The sequence below is a fragment of the Athene cunicularia genome, assembly GCF_003259725.1.
Source record: "Athene cunicularia isolate RWA chromosome 2 unlocalized genomic scaffold, athCun1 chr2_part1, whole genome shotgun sequence".
Taxonomy (NCBI): Eukaryota; Metazoa; Chordata; class Aves; order Strigiformes; family Strigidae; genus Athene; species Athene cunicularia.
In genome coordinates, this window is record NW_020799095.1 from 114,624,332 (window position 1) to 114,649,208 (window position 24,877).

The window sequence follows — 24,877 nt, forward strand, 5'->3', positions numbered from 1 at the left end:
ATAACATAACATTGCTACTCCAAGGCAAGGACCTTACTGCACTTGCAACACTAATCTGTGCTCTGCTGGGAACTGGCATGTACCAAAAAATTGTACAGGCTTCAGGGAATTAGAGGATAGAAGTCTGGGCTTCCTTTCACCATTACCATATATTCAGTGCAAAGCTCCACAGTTCTATTTTTGCCACCTTTGGGATCTCAGTTTAAACAGTTACTACACACTGCTGCTGTCAATCCATCCTGTCCCATCCAGGATAAAGCCTTCATGTTGCTAGATCATGGAATTAGTAACTTTGGTTAACTGCAGAAATTTAAGGTTTCAAATCCCAATTATGAAATGTAAGCATTGATTAAATACTTCAGGTAGATCGTCCATTCTTTTCTTTTTCTTTTTTTTTTTTTTTTACAAGCCACTACATTCACAGAAATTGAAGTACTAAAAAATTATGAAGTACTGGTCTTAGCGTTTTAAACTATGTTTAATTTTTCTCTTTGTGTTTATGATATTTGAAATCATGTGTTAAAAATTTATTATAGCTTAGTTTGTCGACTGATCCTGTACAGGAGACATTTTGAGAATAACTGTAACACTGGCAGCTTCTAATTTTCAATTTGCAGCCTGCATTTTAATATTTTTGTTCCATAATTACTTCACCTGTTTTGAGAAAATCAGTGTGAACACTGTTGTATTTCTAAATGAGCTGGGCCAGTTACGTTAATTTGTTCAGGTTGCTGCTTTGGAAAAAATTCAGGGGAGTCCTTCCAGGCTCACGTCTTTTCCCTTTGTCCTGCGATTCTCTCAGAAAATCATATCTTGCAACTTCAAGGCCAACACCCCCCCCCCTCCTCAAACCCAAAAAACATTCCAAAGGACTGTTTTGCCAAAGAAACCCCGTACATCCCAGGAAAGCTCCCTTCCTCACTTGCGAACCATCAGGTGTTTTTAGCTGTCTCTGAATCTGAACACTTTTTGTTCCACTTACCCAACCTATTCTGCATAAGTGGTAGTAAAATCAACTGAAAATGATTTTTATCTTCCTTTAGGCAGACCTCTTTTTCTCCATTGCTGTCATCCATACAAAAATACACTTAGTAAAAGGCTAGTAATGCTACACAGTATAATGCTGATGATACTTGATTTCTGTATTCAGTAATTCCATTTCAAAAGGAGCAATTGCCTCACTCGCTGGAGTCATTACAGAAGCAGTTGTCATTCATGCTGCCTATAGAATTAAATTCCTAGGGTTTCTACTGCAGTGTGGTATGATTCAGACTGATGGTGTCTTCCATAACTTTTGCTTTCTACTAGCTACTTATAAAATTCATTCTGTTATCAGTCTTTTGTGACTGACATACTGGGGAGTCATATGTCCATGGAAACCAGATCTCCCAAAGCAACTTCTGTCAGCTGTTTTCCACATGGGAGGTCTGGTAACCAATGAAGGCTGAGGCAAAACTGGAGAATGTGAATAAGAAGATATACCTTTTCTTAATTCCACTGGTAACATTTGACCAGGCTCCTTACTGTTGGTTGGATCACATCGCATTTTGATCTTGTTAAAGACTCTGTAAAGTCTGGAGTCTTCTACAGATATGGTTTCTTAGGGGAAACAGTTGTTGCTACTCAGTCCTTCAGTTTCTTTTGTGAAGTTGCATGAAATATGATCCACTCAAAACTGGCTATGGTGAAAACTGCTCATATTTCTTGAGATTCATGGCACTGCGTATCCTTTTCAGTGTAACTGTGCAAAGCAGTTTCTTTGTGGCTGGTAGTACCACGATCCCATACACTTTTAACAGTCTTCTCTATTCCATAAACCTACACAGGTTCATTTTTTTCTGGTCTTTCTCCCCTGCTCAGCTGAATCATTATAGCGAATTTTCTTCATCATTGTTTCTGAAGAGATCTGCAGTTAATTTTTCCTAGAACTCTGTCTTATGAATCTTCATGGCATCTGTTTTGAGTTCCCAAATGATCATTTCTACATCAATAATATTAAGTTCTTCTATCTTGTCAGCTATATCAAAGTTGCCTATTGTTCCAGTGGGAAACCTCTTTGATATATAATGCTTGACACATCTTTTCATTTGCTTATAAGAAATGATTAGAATATTTTCATGTCTGTCTTTTATTGGCCTTGAAGGACTCCAACTAAAATAATTTATAACACTTTTTGTGACTAACATCAATTTTGTACATCTTTTTAACATCTGCCACTTTCGCTGCCTAGATTTAAGTACAGGAATAACCATAGGTAAATGCTTATTTGCCTGATTGAATAGCCATTTTAGTGTTTACTAAGATATACTTGTGTTTCTATTTTTTGACACGTCTTCTCATGTCTTGATAAACTCTTACCTAATATCTCTGAAGAGTTTCAGCTTTGATTATTTTTCTTTGGTGATGATATCCCACATGGCTTCATCAGTCTGTTCTTGCTGTCTAGCAAAACCCTGATATGCTCTCCACCAGACAGGCATAGGGACCACTGAGCTTCTCCAAGCTTTTTGATAACATAATCATTTTTTATCATCCTCTATATTATGATAGTTAAAATTCCATTTTTACTGGAGAGAGGTTGTAAGTCTAGATACTGTGGTGTTTCTGACTGCTTTCTTTGCAAATTATGTCTTTGTTTTCACTGGTGGCATTGCTGCTCACTGCCCATACCTGCTCTGCTTTTTGCTTTCATTCCTCCCAAAAGGAGAAATAAAACATGGTCTCTCTGACTGTCCATTATACCATCTGGTGATATTAGAACTATTTTATAAACCTTTATGTGGAGATACACATTACTACCACAGCATGATCTTGCCAGTGAAGATACATAAACCATTTTCCACCATCTTCATTTGAACCATTTCTAGACATACTATGGCTGTGAGGTCTCCAACAGTCAGTCTCTATATGTGCATTCATTTCACACAGACCAAGGAGGATGTCATGCTGCCTTAATAAAGTCCACTGAGATGTTGTATTTTTCTTTTTATAATATGTTACGAGTTTTTTTTAGGAACATAGTACTGCATGACTGTTATCTTCATACACAGTGTCTGGAATTTCACGTACAGGGTACTACCCATAACTTGGTCTCAGTTACTGTGGCTTTTCACCATGATCACCTCAGGTCTGCTCTTCCTACTGGATAGATGTCATTCCTTGACCCTGATGCAAACTGCTCTTGACAATCTGGACTAAATTTTCCAGTTTTCCTATGGTTTGTTCTGACTTTTTTTTCAGCCTGTAGAAGCAAGTGTACCTTCCATAATTCCATACACAAGAAAAAGTGACTCTTCAGCAGAATATTTTTCCAAATACGGGCTGCTTTTACAGGCAAGTTTTGACTCTCAGCTGACAAGCACACTGATTGTACACTATTTGTGGCGCTAAAAATTTCAGACGGACGAGATTTCTCTCTGGCCTTAGAGCTTCACAGAAATTTCAGCCTAAGTACTAGAAGGAAAGAGGTGTTCAGGCATACCTTTTGGGTTCATTGTCATCTTACCAGCTGAAAGTTTATTACTGCAATTTCAAGCACACAGAATAAGTCTGCTTCTTAGCTGAACAGTTAAACTTTCCAACAGAGGTAGAGAAAAGTGAGTTTCTGATTTCACTTTCAGGCACTCTGCTACATTTTTCAAAGCTCTCTGGACTGATGAGTGTTTTGTGAGTAACCAGGTGCTGTTTGAATATCCACAAGCAATAACATGACTTTTGTAGTTCTGAACTCAGCACTTGCAGAATATATACATTGGTGAGTAGTTATTTGAATTTAACTTTATTATTTGATCTAATAATCATCGAGGGCTGCTGTAAGAATGACTGGTTGCAACCAAAGGAACAGTTAGAAAATACTGTTGAAATTGTCTAAGGTAAAATATGTAAGCATACCATTTAGTTATCTAATTAAAAAAAAAGAAATCTTCTTGTGAAGTTTGGATTAAAGTATTTTCAGAAAAGTTAATAAATATATGGGTGAACTCTCGCCTTGCACATGAAAGTGTCCCTGATACTTGAGGCAAAGAATAGGATTTGTAAGAGGCAAAATTATGTTATCATAATGCCCAGCAGTAATATTCTTTTGGCAGATGTAGGTGAGGTAGGTGGTGATAGACAGAAAGTAAATGAAAGTTGTGTAGTTCAGTAAAGATTAGCAAAAATGGTGGAAAACTCTATAATGACCTAGAAAAGCAGCATTTATAATGCAAAGAACTCTAAGTGCAGTGCAAGAACATGTTGGATTTTAATATGTGGCCACATCTTGTATGCAGATCCTTTATTCTCTCTTAACTTTATGCAGTTCCTTCTGGGTTTTCAATTACTTTTAACCTTTTAAGAAAAGCATCAGGTCGTTATGGACAGCACAATTAATAAGTGTACTTATTGTGCAGTAGTGGTCAGAAAAGTTAATTAGATGTTAGGCTGCATTAAGAATGAGATGGAGAACAAATAGGAAAACATAACATTTTTTTATGTATGCTGATATTCCAAACTCACCTTGAATACTGAGTTCACTTTGTATTATCTCAGAAAGAAGGGGATGTAAAAAATTTAACTGTCCAAAAAAAAAAAAAGCAATAAAAGGAATTCATTAGCATTGTGAACAAGTGAAGTAATTGCATCAGGAAGGAGCAAAAAGTCCAGGGCTATTTCAAATGGAAAGATGTTGACGATGAGGTGAAGATATAGCTAGAGAGGATATAGTGGAATCACACAGAGAAAACTGACTGAACCAGTTGTGCCATTTGTGCCAAGGCTGTGCAAGCACACAGAAAAAAATAAAACAGAGGTCACCAGGCATAATGCTTCTAACCACAAGGCATTCTTGCACCAGCATACATTTTGTTCATTATTACTACAGCTGTACTTTGAGGGAACAGTATCACAACATTGGTAAAACCACGATGTGAGATTAAAAACTACCTCTCAAACAGTATCCTGAGCTGTGACCATCAGTCTGTTCCCATGTGTCATCTCCTAAATTTCTTACACTGGAGACCACTAATCTGAAACCACCATGGACTCTCTGATTGTGCTCATGCTGGGATGTACACTTTGTCCATCTTCCTCATGTTCCTTGCAGAGGACATTGCATTTGGGACTATCTAGGCAAATTACCACAGTGGCTTTGTTGAATTGATTTATTGATTGCATTTAGTGGTTGTAGTGTAGGGCTTTTAATAATTTCCACTGTATCAACACACTACCTGTGATTGTCACTTACTCCTCCTCAACAAAGAAATATGCAGTGTGCAAGCATGACATTGATCTGCGTACTAAAAGGCAAGAAAATCACCAGTGTGTAGCTCAGAAATACTTAATTCCTGAAGGAATAAAACAAATCCACAGCCAAAGGAGCAGTCATATTGCACCCGAAATTCAGTTCTCATTTCCCATACAGCAGCAGGCTGCAAAGCAGAGCTGCACACTACCTCTGAGAGTCTTCACCCTGCACATCACTGAGTGCTCTGACCGGAGCCCAGCCAAGGCATTAGCCCGGTGGCTGGGCTGCCCCACTGCACCCACATGGAGTCCTGAGCAGTTGCTGATCTTGTGCTGTGAAAGGTTGCAGTTGGTTGCCTGCTTAATTTGAGATCAAGTTTCTGGAGAGCTCAGGGAGAGATTTTTTTTAAGCTCTCGGGAGTGTAACAATTCTATTCTTTATCTTGGGCTGATTCTCTGCTAAATGGTGTGACACTTCCCTGGGCTGAGGCAAAGGGAAGAGCAGATGTCACTTCCCCATTCGCCTGTGTAGGTCTTTGCTGGAAGCTGGTCCTGCCGGGGCTCCAAAGAGCCCCATCACCTGCATTCTCCTTCCCTAATCGCAGGGGCTGCAGAGGTCCCTGTTTTTCAGACAATTCACACATAGAAAGGGTTCTTGCACAGTTACATTAAGATCACGGACAAAGTATTCATTTGATAACGGTGCCCACAGTATGAATGAGTGTATGTAGGAGGAGATCAACGCAGACTTGAATGTGGAGCATGTAATTCAGGGGCTATTGGTTGCTATGGAGTTCAACTGAAGCGGAAAGTGACAGCAAAAAACCTCGTAATACTTGTATATAGAAGAATCTCCAGCAGAAATATAACAAGGGGAATATTTTTATATCTTTAAGAAAGCCACTGAGAGGCAATTTTTGCATGATAAAAGAATAAACTGATGTAGTTTCTTTCTGCAGGCTGGTACATTTCCCCTTCACTGACAAAGGCAGAGGCTTCCAGCTCACTCCAAGCAGGAATTCAAAGCCAGCCAGATATCTGTGGGTGGCTGGCCTCCATTCAGTTATAAGCTAAGCAGTGGATTTCTAATGTTGTTATATAGAGTTCAGGATTCAGCTTAGTCTGTGCTATTCTTTGTATCCAGTGCATTGTTGGACTAAGCACTTCTGAGGAAAAAAAAAAAAAAAGTCAGTACATTTGTCTATCTTGCTTGTTATCCTGGATGTAAAGTTACTTGGAAATTTTATTTTTAGACTTACACAGATGCTGTGGGGAAAAACTTGCTATCTTTTCATCACAAAACAGGAGAGATGACTGTCTGAAGCTGACATACTGGAACAACCAAAGATAGCTACACTGGATGTGACAGAAGAATAATTTGGAGATATAACATTAAATTGATGCAACCTGTGTTTTACTCAGTAGGAGTTCTATGTGCATATATTCTGGTTCTACGGAGAAAAAAAAATCTGTAACTCGAGCACGACAAAGAAGGGGTTGGTACCCTACAAAATAAGAAAAAAATCTCATATTTTTGTGTGAGAATTTCTCCAGTTTCTGTGCTGGTGAATTATTCATATCTTGCATCTAATGAGTTTAAATGGCTTTGAATTGTTCTATGAAGAAGGTTACCCACGACTGGTCAAAATATTTGCTGTGAACAGTTGCTGTGAATGCAACCCATTTTCTCTGTGAATTGGAGACAAGCCTTGCTAATTTCTGTGCACATATGTGCTATTCAGACCTCAGACAGATGAGACAAACAAGCCCTTTTCAGCACATGAGTCAGCTGTGAGCTCCTCTGTGTGACTGTTCATCTTCTCTGGTGCAGGATTAGTCAAGTGAGTCGTCATGGTTATTCACGATTCTGCAGTTATTCTTCCTGGTTATTCTTCAGCCAAGGTCTGCCCTGTCTTGTGTGGGGTTCCTATAAGGGGCCTTTCTTCACATAAGTCATAAAACATGAAGATTAGGACTTGCAGCGCTTGGACACTGACTGCTATTTCCCTCTGATGACAGAGAGACAGGGTAGCTACTCATGATCATGAGTTTGAATCAAGACATGAATCCCCAAGGACTGTAGGTCACTAATTTTGAGTGTTTTTTTAAGCAGAGATGAGTTTGAAATTCCTAAAATAAATATATTCGTTAAAAAACCCAGATGTTTTCTAAGAACACATTAATGGAACTTGAGACTTTCTTATCAATACTTCATGAGCAGAAAGGAGAATTTAATCTCCTAAAATAAATTACTTTGTATGATTTACGAACAGTGGTTCAAAACCCAGTGCTGACTGGATTCTGAGGGTTTTTCCATGAACAGTGTAACTTGGCTGTGTGTGAGAACAATTAAAAAAGTTCCTTCCTGGGTTCTCCCTCCTCCACCAGCATTGACCTGTTGTGTTGTTCATGTCTTCCTTTCTAAGCCTTTCATAGAATCATTTAGTTTGGAAAAGACCTTTAAGATCATTGAGTCCAACTGTAAACTTAACACTGCAAAGTCCACCACTAAACCGTGTCCCAAAGTGCCACCGCTACACATCTTTTAAACACCTTCAATGATGGTGACTAAACCACTTCCCTGGACAGCCTGTTCCAGTGCTTGACAAACCTTTTGGTGAAGAAATTTTTTATAATATCCAATCTAAACCTCCCCTGGTGCAATTAGAGGCCATTTCCTCCTGTCCTATCACTTGTACTTGGGAAAAGAGACTGACACCCACCTCGATATAACCTCCTTTCAGGTAGTTGTAGAGGGCAATAAAGTTTCCCCTGAGCCTCCTTTTCTCTGGACTAAACAAGCCCAGTTCCCTTAGCTGTTCCTCATAAGACTTGTGCTCTAGACCCTTCACCATCTTTGTTGTTCTCCTTTGGACTTGGTCCAGCATCTCAGTGTCTTTCTTGTAGCGAGTGACCCAAAACTGAACACAGTATTCAAGGTGCGGCCAGCTTCTTCAGCTTTGATTAGCTCATAATTTGGGGCAACATGAAGATATTTTTCTGGCCCTTCTTCTTTCCTCTTCCTCTTCTGTGCTTTACTCCCAGTGAGAATCCTCCTTGCACGGCAGTGCCAGCTCTCTCCCTATTAGAAGCTAAGAGAGCATTTCTGCTTTCTGTTGGTGATTTATTGTGTGGGGAGGGAACAAAGTGAGATGTGGTCTCTTACCTAATTTGTATCTATGTAATGTTTGCAGCTTGCTAAATGTTACTCAGCTTTGGTCACCTTTTTAAGTACTATAGGAGAGAAGCTCTTAGCTCATACAAACATAGGAATGTTAAGGCAAGTTGTCAGCAACTGCCAAGATAATGACACTGGTCCAAACTTTGTTAGTCTGCTGTCTTGTGGGACAGTCAGGATTTTTAGTGACAGCTTGGTTTTGCTTACTACCAGACAATCTTAATGTCTTCAGCTGTCAGTACTTCTGTATGTTCATACATTTAACCATCTGAATAATCCAATTAATTTCACTAGCATACTTAAAACAGAGACTGCTTAACTCTTCAGACAATGTCAAAAGCCTTTACTGATGCCATCTTCTTCAAAATGTATCACTTCTTTGCAGTGTGTCTTATTTGACCCCTTATTTTCCAACCGTCCCTCAGCTTTATTAACCATGTATCTCTTCGAAACGACTGGTGGCAGAGACATGCAAATAGATCATTTAATTTCCCTGCAATGTCTTTATCCCCTTTAATTGTTCCCATTGCACCCTGGTACTCCACTGAGCCTTTTGATTCTCTCACAGCCTGCTTACACCTCTTATAATTAAGTAATTTCTTCTTATTTATTTTCATGTTATGCCTTTGGCTAATCTCCCCACCAAATCCCTCAGCTAAACCATCTTCATTTTTGTTTTACATTATTGTTCCTTATCACTAGCTTCTGTTGGGCTAACTTCCCATTTTCCAAAGGATATTTGATGAGCCTCTTTTGTGGTACCTTTCCGTTCAGCCAAGGCAGATAGACACTCTCCCCCCTCCTTTTTGTCTTTCTGGGGCTTGTGCAAATCTTTTGTAACTCATTAGTGGCTCACTTCAGTAGGCTCCATGTTGAATCCTTACAGCACCTTACACATTTCCCTTTGTGTAACAGTAATTTATTTCACTTTTTTTTTTTTTTTTTTTTTTTTTTTGGTTGGAGTAGGGAAGGGAACATTAAGCAAAGGAACAAAAGAGATGGACTAATAGAAAGTGGTTCTGTGTTCATGCATAGAAAATGATTTGGATGCAAATCAGTCACACAGCTGAATGATTTGTCTCAAAGCCTCAAGATTAGGGAGCAGAGGGCTTTGGCCTCAAGTGGCACTCTGTCTGATTTTTATCCAGGCCCTGCATTCACAAAACAGTGTGCCTGCAGACAGCCCACCTGGAGGACTTGTGTGCTGCTTTCATGTCTCCTTGTACTTATCAGAAAAATGTCCTTGTGTTAATTTTGAGTTATTTCCTACATCATGTCTTAAAACTACAAATACATAGAGGGAGGCAGGGATATGGGCAGGGGACATCCAGATTAGTTACACACTAAGGAAACTGGGTACCATATCTTCCAGACAAGTATTTTCTACTTGGAAGTACAGGGAAGTGCAGATGACTAATTGTTTGACAACCCGGTAATTTATTGTGTGTCTATAAATTAGACACACAAAGATTGGAATTCCTCAGTAAAGAGTCCGAGAGGAAGATTTTGTGCTCAATCAAATGAAATATTTCATTGTGATTTAGAGTTTAAGTGTATTACAGAAGATAACTGGTATGCACCATTTCCATACAGCCCTACTGAAATCAGTACATAACATTTAAAAGCATCAGAGGTAGCAGGATAATGAATATGATTTTGAATGTTCTATTAAGGAAACTTCTTCCCACAAAAGAAGCATGAAATCCTTTCTTATCACATTGTGTCCTTGTTTTCTCACCTTCAGTAATACAAGTTAATAATACTGTTAATAATAACAGTAATACTAAGCTTCATTTTAAGATTTGCAACTGTGGGATTGAATCAAGCTCTGGATTAGTCCATCTTCCCCAGTCTATCCAGAAATCCCATCCATTAATGATATCATTCTGTGTAGATACCAACAAGCGAGTAGAGAAGCCTGGCATGTGTGTGAGGATACTTTTGGAGCAACTGCATACCTCTGGGAGCTTCCACAGGGCAGTTCTTGTAGAACGCTGACCCCCATGAATAGAGCTGGGTAGTGTAGGATATATTAAGTAGATATGATCTAGGGGTTCAATCGCTTTTTTTCATCACTGAAAGTCTAATAATTTGATGCTACCGTTTGAAAGTCATCACTCATTTCAGCTGGGAAGTGGGTAGTATATTCATACCACAGTTTTTTGAAATAAATCTAGACTAAAAATAAATGTCAGTTGACAATCCAATTGATATGTCTTCACCTTACATTGTTAAGGAAAGTACTCCTTCAGTTTGTCTGGTTAGCACAGCGTCCCCATACAATTTGGAAAGGTCAATGTTGTCCTGTTACTCCAAATGAGGGAGGGGTGTTCTGGCATCCAGTAGCAACAAAGTTAAATATCTGTAAGCTCTATGTACTGCAAGTTGCCTTAGCAATTACACTTCAGAGAAGCTTCTAACTTAGGCAGAGGCACAGTTCAGAAACAACTTTTTCAAGGGACTGTGTCTTTAGAGAAAGAAAGTACATTTCCACTTGAAACCTGCTGACAGAAAAGAGAAAGAATAAGAAACACTTCACCATTTACTTCTAATAGAAATTCATCATGTGTTGCTGCCACTGAGGGGTAGAGGTCTTGACAGTAGAAAAAAAGTTTGTTTTGACTGCACATAGGTTTTTTTTCTCTCAGGCAGAATTTGAAACAACGCTCTTGTAGACTTAGATGGCTTGTTTTAAATTAAAGAAAACAGCAGAAAAGAATTAAATTAAAATCTCCATGGGAGAACATGGTGGGAGCCTTCCTTATAATAGACCTCAGATCTCATCAAAATTTGAGAATTAAGCAGAAGTAAAGCAGACCTCAATATCAGTGTGTTACAATTTCATTTTACAGAAGGTTAAGCTGTACTTTCTGAAGCTTTACTTGTTTGTTGTTCTCTAGAAGAATCTGTTGTTTGTAAATCATCTTAATGGGAAAGACAGATGATGAGAGTGTCTGATTCAGTTTACTCAGCTGGAATAAGTAGAATAAGTTATTAAGTAGAGTATGGAATAAGTCATCAAATTTTCCAACACACTTTTGTAAAATGCATGAGACGGAAGTAGAGAGTGGCTGAGGCTTCCCAGTACAGACTTCCACATTAAAGAAACCATTTCAACATTTTCTTCTCTGTCACTTGCCATCTCCTTCAGGGCCTCCATGGTTTCTATTTTTTCTCCCAGAGCTGAAGGAAGCCTTGCAGTCAGCTTATTGGTAGCTGCTAACTAATAAGGGGTTCCCCTTTGAGTGGATGCAGATATTTCCCATGTTGCATCTGGTTTGCAGAAAAAAGGTAACAGTCAAACTTTATTGTGCAAAGCCTTGGAACATTCCCTCCACTCAAGCAGGAAGCCAGGGAGCCTAGCTGTAACAATACCATTTTTATTAATATCAGGCTGATTTATTTCCTTTTCTGATTTTCTTCTTTAGAACAGAAAGAAAATAAGGGGACAAAAAACCTCAAACAAACAATAAAAAGGTGATGTATATCCAGAGGAGCAAGGATTTAAACTGATAGCTGGTGTCCATGGCTTCACTAAGAGCAAATCATGCCTGAAAAATCTGGTGTCCTTCTATGACAGGGTTACAGTGTTGATGGATATGGGAAGAGCAACTGACATCATCTACCTGGGCTTGCGCAAAGCTTTTGACACTGTCCTACATGACATCCTTGTCTCTAAATTGGAGGCATGGGTTTGGTGGATGGACCACTTGGTGGATAAGGAATTGGCTGGATGGTCGCACTCAAAGAGTTGTGGTCAACAGCTCGATGTCCAAGTGGAAAGCAGTGATGACTGGCATTCCTCAGGGGCTGGTATTGGGACTGTCGCTGTTTAACATCTTTGTTGGCAACATGGACAGTAGGGTTGACTGCACCCTCCGTGAGTCTGGTGATGAGACCAAGCTTTGCAGTGCAGTTGACACACTGGAGGGAAGGGATGTTCCATCCAGAGGGACCTTGACTGACTTGAGAGGTGGATCTGTGCAAACCTCATGAAGTTCAACAAGGCAAAGTGCAAGGTCCTGCACATGGATCAAGGCAATCCCAAGCACAAATACAGGCTGGGTGATGAGTGGGTTTAGAGCAGCCCTGAGGAGAAGGACTTGGGGGTACCGGTAGATGGAAAACTATAAGCCAGCCATGCGTGCTTGCAGCCCAGAAAGTTGACCGTGTCCTGGACTGCATCAAGAGAAGTGTGGCCAGCAGGTCAAGGGAAGTGATTCTCTCCCTTTACTTCACTTTTGTGAGACACCACCTGCAGTCCAAAGTAGGGCCATGAAGATGATAACGGGGCTGGAGCACCTTCCTTTTGAGAACAGGCTGAGAGAGTCCAGGTTGTTAATTTTAGAGAAGAGAAGGCTCCAGGGAGACCTTATAGTGGCCTTCCAGTACTTAAAGGGGGCTACAGGAAAAATGGAGGCAGACTCTTGATCAGGGAGTGTAGTGATAGGACAAGGGGTAACAAATTTAAACTGGAAGAGGGTAGATTTAGATTAGATATAAGGAAGAAATTCTTTACTGTAAGGGTGGTGAGATGCTGAACAGGTTGCCCAGAGATGTTGTGGATGCTCCATCCCTGGCAGTGTGCAAGGACAGGCTGGATGGGGCTTTGAGCAACCTGGTCTAGTGGAAGGTGTCCTTGAACATGGCAGGGGGGTTGGAACTAGATGATCTTTAAGGTCCCTTCCAACATAAACCATTCTATGATTTCTCCACAGACAAATATTTTCCCAGAATAGCTTAGCTAATATCTATTGTAAGAAATGCCAGAAGAATTGAAAAGGTCTAACTCAGGGTTTATTTTGTCCACCAGTGTGCAGGACTCACCACATCAAACAGAGGCATGTGACTTTCAGAGTGGGACCACGTTAGTGATACCTCTGAAACAACTCTCTTTTTGGAAGAGTTTTACCAAAACAAATCATCATCCCTTGCTCATGTCCCATTCACAGCAAAGCTCAATATCTTGAGGTTTGAAGATAACTGCAACCACTGATTTTTTTTATTTTTTTTTTTTTTTTTTTTTCTGCTTTGTTTTTTCTGCTTTGGTTTTAGGAACTCCTTCATAGATATACTTCGGGCTATCCTACTCTCCTTGGAAGTGCTCATCGAAGATCAGGAGCTTCAGATAAATGGCTTCATTCTAATTATAGATTGGAGTAACTTCTCCTTCAAACAAGCCTCCAAGCTTACGCCATCTATCCTCAAACTGGCCATTGAAGGGTTACAGGTAGGTGGAAAGTAATACATGTACCTGCAACTTTTATTGCTGCAGCTAGCGATTTTGCCTCAGCAGGCACTGGGCAGGGTGAAGAATGGTGGGAGAAAATAATCCAGAATGTTTTAGTGTCCCTTCTACTCACAGCATATAGATTGATTTTCAGACGTTTCTTTTTAACTGTCTTTGGCTTTTATTTCAGCTGTAAATCAGTGTAAACTGTATGTGTGTTACTTACTGCAGCATTAAGAAGGACGGTTAGAGATTTGAGGTTTAATCCATCAGAGGATTCAGAGGGATTAAAATCCAGCAGTGTCTGCCTTCTGGAGTGTGCAGCCCACATGCAAGCACATCTGTATGCAGAGAGAGGGAGGCAGGAGAAGGGACCAGCTCCCTTAGCAGATGGAAGGGTGATGTCGTGGATTTGTGTTGGAGGGAAATGAGGAAGAGTAAGGACAGGCTCCCTGTTGTGTCCTCATTCTGACTGCCTTAATTTGTCACACAGGATCCTGTTACATTATGGCTCAGACTGTTCATGGGCTGCGCATCCACTTGGTGTTTGCAAATAAATAGGAGCAAGCTAGAACCATGTGCTGTCATGGGTTTAAGTGGAAAGTGACGGTAATGCACCTGGGGCCTGATGAGACAAGCTGAGGATGAGGATAAACTGTGGTGCACAGAAAGGACTTCAGTCCTTTCCACAAGAGTCTGAGCCCACCACTGATGTTAGACCTGAGAAGGATTTTTAGGTCTGAAGTACTCTGATACAACCTTATTAACCGTGGGCTTTTGACAGTATCCAAGAACTGTTTAAGTTGGAAATCACTGGAGATCACCTTGTCCAAGCCCCTGCTCAAAGCAGGGCTGACTTAATCTTAAACCAGGTTGTTCAAGGACCACATGTTTCATGTAGTTCCATACTTAAAAGGAGACATTTTGTAAGTCATTGTTTTTCCATTTCATTTTTAGTACTTTTCAGGTATCCTCCAGTCATAAATACCTCAGGAATAATCTTTCCCGATGAGTGCGTATCTGAACTTAAACTCATACACTAGAAAGAACAATTTGTTCAACTCATTTTTTGACTAACAAATTGTCTACAATTAGATCATTACTATCTCTATGTTATTATTCAGAAATGAAATAGAAAAATCCGCCTGCAGTTTTAAGCCTGTTGTGGAGAATTTTCATCTATTCTAACAAATTAGAAAGTCAAGCTGCGCAACTAGTCCCTAGGACAATACTTTATCTTCTCCTGCTGATACTATCATGTCATTTGCCTTCCTTCACAGAGCAACATTCTGTGGTTCAAAAAAACCCTCCAGTCAAAAGGAAGATAAAGCCAAGTGACACTCATAAGGAAACGAAATTCTAGCAAGGTGTCTTTGTGCCTAGCCAAATTTTGCACTTCCAACTCTCTAGTAAGAGGCCAGTCCAACCTTCATCCCATCTGATTCCTGACCATGGCACTGCCGGCTTGCCTGCCTACAGTTTATTTAGTTGTTGACAACAGTATGTTTCTGAACATACCAAAGTCTGGGAGTACTAAAACTGATCTCATGGTTGTGTCATTAGCCTGACATCTTGTGCTGGACAATTTAAGGAGGCTGCTTTTCTTGTTGGTGGGTGGGCATTTAATTTCTCATTTAAAGTGACTGTTGTCTTCATCATAAGTAGAAATACAGCTCTCCCTAAAAAGTACAAATTGGGGTAACATGTACTAGACTTTTCTAACCACTGGTCGGGCTTGATGAGTTGTAAGAGTTGTGATGCACACTCTGATTTACCAGGTTTAGAAGCAAGTCAATCATGCTTATAAAGCACATATTTAGCAAGCGCTGTTGGTAGGGATTTTTTAGGGGTGGGTTTTTTTTTTGGCTTTCACTGTCACTGTTGAAGTACTTTCATTAAGACTTCATTCTATTATTATTTTAAAAGAACTACCACTATCCTAATGTAAAATTTATGTAAAATGTAGTTGAAATGCAGGCAAGACCTACATACAGAAAAAGAAGAGGTGCAATATGAGTTATGCTGGAGGTCACTGAAAGTGAAAAGTCAGATTCTATTCTCATGAGATGATGGCTGAAAAAAATCGAGATTGTTTTAGTTCCTTGTTACTTCTTACAGCTAAGGCACTGTGCATGTACGGATGCTCATACAGGCAGGCTACATGGCTATCCCAGTCGTCCTTTTGAAGAAGAGATTTTGATGATACCAAGTCCTGTGTAAATCTTAAATTTATGCATTTGGGTTTTTTTTCTTTCTTTCAAATAGCTTTAAGCCAATTAATATATTGTCAGTTAATTTTTTCCCTCAAATTGCTGCTGCAGTGCCTTATCACTAAGTGCAGTGAACTAACATTACACAGGTGCATATGTTAATTCATCCTGTGTTGTAAGACCAACACGAGTCAAATCTACTAAACTTGGCTGCAGAGATTAATATGTTGCTATAGGATGCTCAGATCCAAATACTGCCAAGTCTGTAAATGCTGAGGGATGTGAAATATGAGTTACATCACCACATGGCTGAAAGTACATTTTGCTCAATACAACTTTTTCTTCTGTTTGGATTTCTGTATGTATTACATCACACAAAATAGTTCATTATAACTCAACTAGACACCTACTCTGTTTCCCAGTTATTTATTCAATAACCTAAAAGTAGCCTAATGTTTGGACTTTAAGCAACAGCTGTTCAGATCCTAAACAACATTCGTACAGTACGGCAATTCTCATTATGCCACAGCATCACAAGGACAAATGTGTTCTTAATGCCTAAACCACCTCTAATTAATGAGCTCTGCTCTTTTATCACAAGGCAATAGCTACTGTATGCTTTGAGCTCATACTGTACTCCTTCCTAGGCCTTACTGATCTTTTCAGTTCTAACACATTAAAGAGAAGATTGCCATGTGGATGAAGAGGTGGGGAGATGTATTTAAGCCCCATCTATTTTGCCAATAACTTGATGAGTTTTGACTTCTGATCCTTATTCTTTTAATGTGAACAGCTTTTTCCCTTCACAGCACATTTCTCCCCTCTGTTCTCTTCATCTGTGAAGTTATACTTCTCTGTGTGTCGTGCTGATCTTATAATTATCCTGTGATGGTAGACAAAATTTAATTGTTGCTTAAGTTAACCAGAGACTGATCCTTTGGCATTTTGTATAACAGTTTAGAAGTATGAGAGTTTAATGGCAAAGGCAAGAAATGCGTGTTGCAATCATGAAGCAGGTAAAGCATGTAAAACATGGCCACTACAATCCTTCTTAGTATGCAGTATGTTTGCTACTGACCACTGCATTTGAAGAGCTCTAATAAACGTGGCAATTACAGCTGAAGTGTGTGTGTCACAGTGAACATAGCCTGGGTGTCCAGTAAAGCCCTTTTTTTTTTTTTTTTTTGATGCTGGTTGGGTTTTGCTCAGAGGGTGTAGTTACTTCATCTCCAGACAGGATTTTTTATTTTAGGGTGCTCCTAGGGAACCACTGCTTACTTCCACCTTATCCAACACCAGAGCTGTGTGCTGCAGTTGTGTAAATGCATGCTCACATCCATACAGAAATTCCCCCAGCTAGTCCTCTGGGTTGAAATGGAACAACTTCTCCAAGAGCATCCACAAATATTCCAAAACTTTCAGACCAGCATAAGGTCTGATCTCACCTGTCATTGCTTTGGTGAAAACAAAGCCAGAAAGCCACTGACTACCAAGACCCAGCTGAGTGGCTTTACAGCACAAATCAGCAAGCTGGATTCAAATATCAGTTTTGCACTCCAGCGTAACTAGTACTGCCTTACATAAAGGCTAACTTGCCCCAAGGCCATCTCAAGGTACTCAAAGAAGTAAGGTGAATGCTTATATCCTGGCCATATTCTTTTCTTCTCTGATAATTCTGTAATATGCAATTGTGCTCACATAGGTGAGGATAGTGACTCTTAAAAAAAGCCTTATGCCTACCTTGTGACAATGATGAATCACTGCAGGAATGAACTTTAGAGTTCAACAGGGCTTTGACTCAAATTTCACAATCATTGCAGCAAACAGCAGTAACAGCAGGGAACAACCAAGATCAGCAAACAGGCATTTGTCCCCAGATTTTCTTTGGTAATAGCCAGACAGAAGTTACAACCAACAATGTCCATTAGAAGATCCATTAAAGTTCTTTAGTTGGGGTTTTGTGATTTTTTTTTTTGGTTTTTTTGTTTGTTGTTTTTTTTTTTTTTTAATTATCTTCAGTTTGTCATCATCCAGTGAAAACTGGAAACTGATATTTTTGAGAGGTGAGGGAAAAGAAAGGAAATCAATGATACTTGACTTAACACCTTAATCAGATACTGGTACTGATAAAATTATTCTGAAAAAAATTCTTCAGATAAGGGAAAATTTTATAAGCTTCTCTTAGAAAATTGTTTAAGGTACATTTGTCCAGAATACCTCTGATGCTGAGATCAACTCAGACAATCTAGATAACAAGTTTGTTTGGACATTATTGGAGGTTATCCCACTTCAAAATCTGAAATGACAATAGGGAAAACTCAGCCTGCTTAGAATTATATGAAGCTTTTTGATCTTTAATATGAGCAATAGTTTAAGATATGGGGTTTTTTTTTGGCAATTCCCTCCTACTGTAAATATGTGGGATCAAGAAACTTAATGTTGGTTAAATTATAGCAACAGATTACTTGTCTCTTAACACTATCTTATACAATCAGGTATTTTTCATGTTGTGCTTCAGAAGGAAGAGCTAAAATATAAAATAGGCTCAAAAGGCAGACTAGAATATAGACCTTGAAGGAAAAAAGTTTACTTCATTATTATGGCAAATAGATAATTTGTTATTTGTTTGTTTTTCCAAATCTTAGTGAAAAATATGAACTTTTAGAGCCAATAAAAGTTTTCCAATGAAAAAATTATTTTTTCCGGAACAATGCCGTGTTTTCAGAATGGAAGTATTACAGTGAAATATTTTCCAAACTTCTCTGGAAAAAAATCTGAAAATATGTTTTTTTCCAAAAACTTTCATCGGGAAAATCAAAATAATACTCCATTTCACTATGAGTAGTAAGAAGCAATTAATTTCATTCTTAATTGTTATAATTTCTTGCTTTTTCAAAGTTGAAATCAAGCTGAGACAATGGAACAGTAGTTCTGATCAGCATGACCTGGCTTAATGGGTATGATCAAATCTTTGTCATGGTCAAACTGGTGATCTGAACAGAGCCTGGGCAGACCTCATGCATCTGGAGACTTTATCAAACTCTCTGCCCTGCAGGCTTCATCTGTCCTTCACTGGCCTGGACCCTGGAGCAAGGAACTGACTCCTCTCTTTTCTTAAACACATTTGTCCTCTGAAACCCAAGGTAGATGTGATCTCTTTGACTTAGTACTTCCAATTGAACTCTCTATGAGTCATGTGAAGGATGCAGACTATAAGATGCCTTACATAGTAAGTATAAGATACAAATAATGTTTCCATAGTTTCTGAAAATAATACTGCTGTTACTTGAAAATTTGGAAGTGAGTGAGAATCCACATCATTAACAAACTGAAGAACATTCTAAAAAGGCTTCTTCTAGCTCAGGCGTTCTGCAGAAATCTGTAGTGTAGGCAGAAGTCTGTCTATGCTATAATTATCCTATGATGCTGTTATATCTCATCAGGTATTTATAACAGGTCATATTAAACAGAAAACAGAGAACTCTCTGTCACTGACTACTGAAGACAGAACAGATCAAATCCTCAGTAATAGAAACTAGGCAAGTAAAACCATGTATCGGCACATGCATACACTGCCTTGGACAAAGACAAGTTAAAAAAACCTTAGCACCTCATGTAAAAAACCCCTCAGTGTAGACTCTGTTTATCTCTGGGAGACTAAATGCAGACTCAGAAGTCACTCATTCATTTGTTCAGATTCTCCTCAGTCTTCTGGGTTCAAAATCTGAAAGACAAAAATCAGCAGAGAACTGAGGTCAGTTGCTGGAGTAGTGTAACTGGCTGGTGCTCTGTGTACCTCTGCAGAATAATACTGATCTATGGCAGCTGAGAAAGAAACAGGTCCTTCTTTCCTGTCCTCTCTTAGAAAGATGTCCAGAATTTAAAGCCTTGTAAAAAATTCAGGAAATATTTAGATTTTGGATTTTGTGCAAAAGCCTTGTTGTTATCTTTCCCAGAATAGGGAAATTGAAGAAAAGGGGATATTCTAGGCTGGGTCCTTGAGAATGGATAACCATTTCTTCAGTAGTGGCCTACCAGAGGACAGGCAATTTCCCCAGTATATAAAAGCAGGATGTTCCTGTGTCATAATCATAATGTGTTCATACGTCTGAAAGACATGTTGTAGCTTCCCAAACTAGACTCCCTGCTAATTCAAGCTTATATTCATAGAGGCAAGATTCACTATATAAACATGGGTTTACCTACAGAGAGGGACAAATCTGGTTTGTGGAGAAAATAGACAACTCTTCCCAGTATGACTGTTTTAACTGTTTCTGAAAAGAGAGTTCCAAGATCTGATGACATTCAGCATCTGGAAAATGGCTACAGATCAGAATTTAGCAGATGCTATAAGAGGCAAAAGGTTGTCCCAAACATCTAGAAAAACCTTTCTTGATTTGTATGAAACGTAAGTCTGCATATTTACACAGATACTTGGATGAAACTGTTTCTAATATATGCATATAAAAAGCATACACTTTTTTTTCATTAAATGCTGTCTCAAAAGTTCCCAAATCTGATCTCTAGCTATTTTTTTCCTCAATATTAGAATGAGCTTCATTCTAGAGACTTTGTTGAACTGCTGAACATGAAGTCACTACTAATGATGAACACTTAGTATCCATTGAAACAAGGTCAGTTTTAATCATTCCAGAAGTGCTCACGCTATCTGTCTCCAGCAGCTGTTGTGATACACAGTGTGCATACTCTCTGAGATGCCTGTGAGGGTGTCTTTGAAATTTTAGGAAACAAGAAAAGGAATTGACTCATTATATATTAAAAAGAAAGGTAGATAAACAGACTTCTCTCTCTGCAAGAGAAGGCCTATGCTCATTGTGTGCCTATCGTATCTAGGAATTTGACTGGAACAAGGGAAAGGAAAAGCATAGGAGGCTGTAGGCGCACATTGGTCATCTGAAAATTGGATTTAACTGCTTGGTAAAATTGATCAGCCCAGCCATGTTTGCCAGTTGGAGGCTTTGGGACTTTTGGCTGTGAGTAAAGGATAAGCTGCAATGTGGACAGCCCGAAAGGCTGGATATGTTAAGTGGAAAGTCTTTTTTTTAATACCAGTTATTACATTTTATTGAAGTTCTCATTGAGTTGCTGATATGAGTTAGACAGGAAGCAAATACTCTTTCAGCCTCAGCAAGGAAAGTTTACTGCAGTAAGTCTGCTTAGAATCGAAAGCAGCTGCTTCTTACTAGTAGCCAGTAATAAGGCAGCTAGAGCTAACACCAGTCCTGCTCGAACCTTCCCACCAACATACGCATAAGTAGCTGATGTTGTATCTTGAGCCTTTCTTCCTCTCGTAAAATGTGAAGGTGACCAAATGTACTTGCATTAGTGTAGGGTGTCCCTGTCCTCAGCAATTCCATAGAGCTTTGGAAGTGATGCATCTCTAATAACAGTTTAACGTTGTTTACAGTCCCCAAAACTTTCTCCTTTTTAGCACAGAAATGGAATGAAAGCTTCCTGAAGAGTGTTTACTACAGATACCTTCTAGCTACAAGATCTATATAAAGTAATTATGCAAAAATATAAAAGGGATTGTATATACAAGTCTAGACCAGAAAGATACAGGAGTAGTGACATTTCAGTGAGAGCTATGTGCCAAGAGAGATGGAATGGGTATTATTTGGTTTGGGCTATGGAGTGGCAATGGAGGTATATGTGGGTAGGGAGAGGAGTAACAATATGGTTGTACACTGCGGCATGTGGCATGGATTAAACCCTGAGCACAGGTAGATAAGGACTTTGCTTTCTTTAGGAAAGAATTCCTGCTGGGCCCTCGCTAACAACTGCAGGACTGAAATTCATGTCCCCTGGGAAAACAGCTGTGGCGGTGTAAGATCAGTTGTTCCCTTACAGCCCGGCTCACAGTCCCCTTTTTAGCACATGCCTTCAAGGATGTGCTGCATCCGTGGAACTGGCCATGGGTCTCTGGCTGCTGCTGTGCAAGAGCCAGAAGCCGGGCTCACACATATGCAGGAGATGTCTCTCGCCAGGACTCTGTGTTCACACTGTCCACTCTGCTGCTCTAGGCAAGGTAATAATTTTTGGTGCAAATTTTTTACAAAAATGCTTCAGACAGTAACATTTTCAAATTATGGAGAAAGGCAATGATTTTGAGAAATGTTTGCCTGCTAATTGTTTGACTCCTATTACGTGCAAAAACCCAGGACTTTTCTACTACACATAACAATTGTCTTTAAATTAAAGCCCTGTCTGTTTTTATTATCTCCTCCTAAACGAGGGAACATATAAATTCCTCAATACTTTTTTACAGTCAAAATGTGTATGGTCCATATGGTCAAAAGAGACTGCAATATTTCCAGTAAGTTTGAGGTGAAGTCCCAGCTGATGCGAATGGAACATTTGCCCTTGACTTGATGGAGGCTGTAATTCCACCCTATTACACCATGGCAGGAAGTGATTTTCCACTTCATAAGAGTTTTCCAGGCTTGCAGAAAATATCCCCCAACATCTGAGCACTTTTTGGAAATTTTGCACATCAGTTAGAACTTTTTGTCAAATTACAATCTTGACGCACCCTGTTTTGTTCTCAAGCATTTTTATCTTTTCTTATTTGTGTAGAGCTTAACACTTGAAACAAATATTCCTGAATAGCAGGGGTTTCTTGATGCAAAAATGTCAACTTGAAACATATCAAACATCACAAACTTTCAAGGAGAGATGAAAACATCAAGTGAAAAACTCATCCTACTTCCTTCTCCCTTCCTCTTGCCCCCTACTAAGCTTTGATTTTGACAAATTGATATCTTCTGAGGAAAAAATAATTTCAATGAAAATTCCTCCAATAGCTGTACTGCCCTATAATTCAAACCTTCCTATTATTCTTTCAGGATATGTTTTGCATCCCTTTCCCATAGACACATATGAATGTGATTTCTGCTTTTCACTGTGAGCACACTCCCACTGTTTCAAACTGTTTACAGTAGAACCAGTGTAAGAAAAATAATTTCCGTTTCATAGGGGACTTTCTGATCAACTCCAATCTACATTCAATGAAAATGCAGATAAGAAAAAGTGTAGCTAACACAAATACAATTACAATGCAAATATTCTTCAAATAGCAGATACATTTAGAATGTCATCAAATTGACATTTTTTCAGAAGAAAGGCAGAAGCATGAATATATGTGATGAGCAAAACAGTAGATTGCTCTTTAAGAATTACAGAGGATAACAGCAGAACTTTCAATAAACTGAAAATAGAATTCAAGCTTGCCTAGGCTTATAAGGTAATATAAATCTTATTCTTCTATTTTCCAACATAATTTAGAAGCAACTTTGAATTAGTAGAAGTGTGCTCAGTAGCATGAGTGCTCAACATCTGGAGGAGATGGTTTCTGGTGAGTTGGTGGAAATGCTCATTGTAAGAGGACATCTGCACTAGTTACAACGGGTCCTACTCGAGCCTCCGTGTGAAGTCTCATGAAGAGTCCCCCTGGCAATCCTAACATTATTTGGCATCATTTACAGGTACAAAGAACCTGAATTTAAAAGTTTCTCAGGAAATAACATCTCCTCAGTATAGCACAGATAACATTAACCTCCTTGTGATGGTTCTTTCCTTTATCATATTATTTGGTAACATTTATCAAACTTATTGCTAAGTGTAAGAAAAGCTGTGAGGGCACAGACCTCACAGAGAGAGGAGATAAGAGATAAAGATTCCTGAATCTGTACTGTAACTGAAATTAATGAATTGGTACAGATAAAGTACCTTAACTAATCAGTGTGAGTGGGCTTTCTGCTAACATTGGAGACAATATCTACTACTCAATCTCTCTGAACAAAAAAGTTAATAATTTGTCTATGCAAAAAAACCACCCTTTTGCATTTGCAGAAAAATTGGAAGCATTTTATATCAAAAAGAAAACTTTTGCACTCAAACAAAATCAACCAGGTAAACCTCAGTTGCTGTTGCTGGCCACTGTCTTTGCTTAAGCTGTCAATGATCACTGCAGCATGGAGACTGACTCATTCAGCATCATGTGTAGAAGAGCCACTTGGAGAACTGGACTCACAAAGGACTAAAGAAGCAGAAAAGCTGCAGTTCTGGTCAGATACTGTATCAGAATCTCTGCAATTAAACTTTTTCTATGGAAAGCCAATATTTTCTGGAAGAAACCCACAACTTTTCTCACAGAAATAAATAAATAGTTTGGCCAGAAGAGCTGCCTCTTATTGAAACCAAGAGAAATTTGGGTTCTCTGCAAGATTCTAGCTTATGTTTATAGTGTATCAGTCCACATATTCCCACTCAGTCTTCGCCAGGGATATGTGAGTTCAAAGGGTCTTCTGGTCATCTAATAACAGTGTCTGCTCATAGCAGAGTGACTGCAAATACTAGATCAGTTCAACTGCAGCCATCAAATCAGCCAGCCATTTTCTAGCTTTTTCCACTCCCCAGTGGCCCTCCTCTTTCTCTACCTTTGATATTGTTTTCTCCTCTAAATATTAAGAGATAAATAAAGCTGTGAGGTAAACCAAGTGTGCAAGGTGTGCATTTTGTGGTGCTGAGCTCACAGTGTTGTGTATTCAAACACACAAAATACACTTAACTATTCCAGAAATTTCCCTCCTCCAATTTGTTATACATGCCTGAGTGAATGTTAATGGGGTCACAGCTCTTTGAACTGCTGCTGACAGAACAATAAAGAGTTCCTGTGGTTTTCAAGAAACAGCACAGTATAATTTTGCTTGCTTTGCAAGGTCATTTCTTAATGATATCATTATACCCTCTAAACTCCTAGTCTCCTCTCCAAAACTCAGAACACTTCAAATGACAAGTTACCTTCTCTTCTCCCTGGGAGAATTGAATCTCAATTATAATTTATAATGTGTTACTTACTCAGTGAATATTCTTTTCCTGGGCCTCTGAGAGGTGCCAGCTACAGTATTTTAATGAAGCACCCCTGTTTTGTAGCCTCTCTCCTCTGAAACTGGAACAGTGTTTAAAGGGCTAGACCTCTTATCCAGTTTGTTGAGGAAGGAAAGCAAATAAATT

The 24,877-nt window shown here is 39.1% G+C and overlaps 1 protein-coding gene across 1 annotated transcript in view; it reads left to right on the forward strand.

The window, feature by feature from the left end:
- The window catches only part of CLVS1 (clavesin 1), a 109,526-nt gene that overhangs the window by 22,290 nt on the left and 62,359 nt on the right, over positions 1-24,877 (forward strand). The window contains exon 3 of the mRNA XM_026841994.1: positions 13,457-13,631. Coding sequence (XP_026697795.1) covers positions 13,457-13,631 — 175 coding nt within the window. The remainder of the gene's footprint in view (positions 1-13,456; positions 13,632-24,877) is intronic.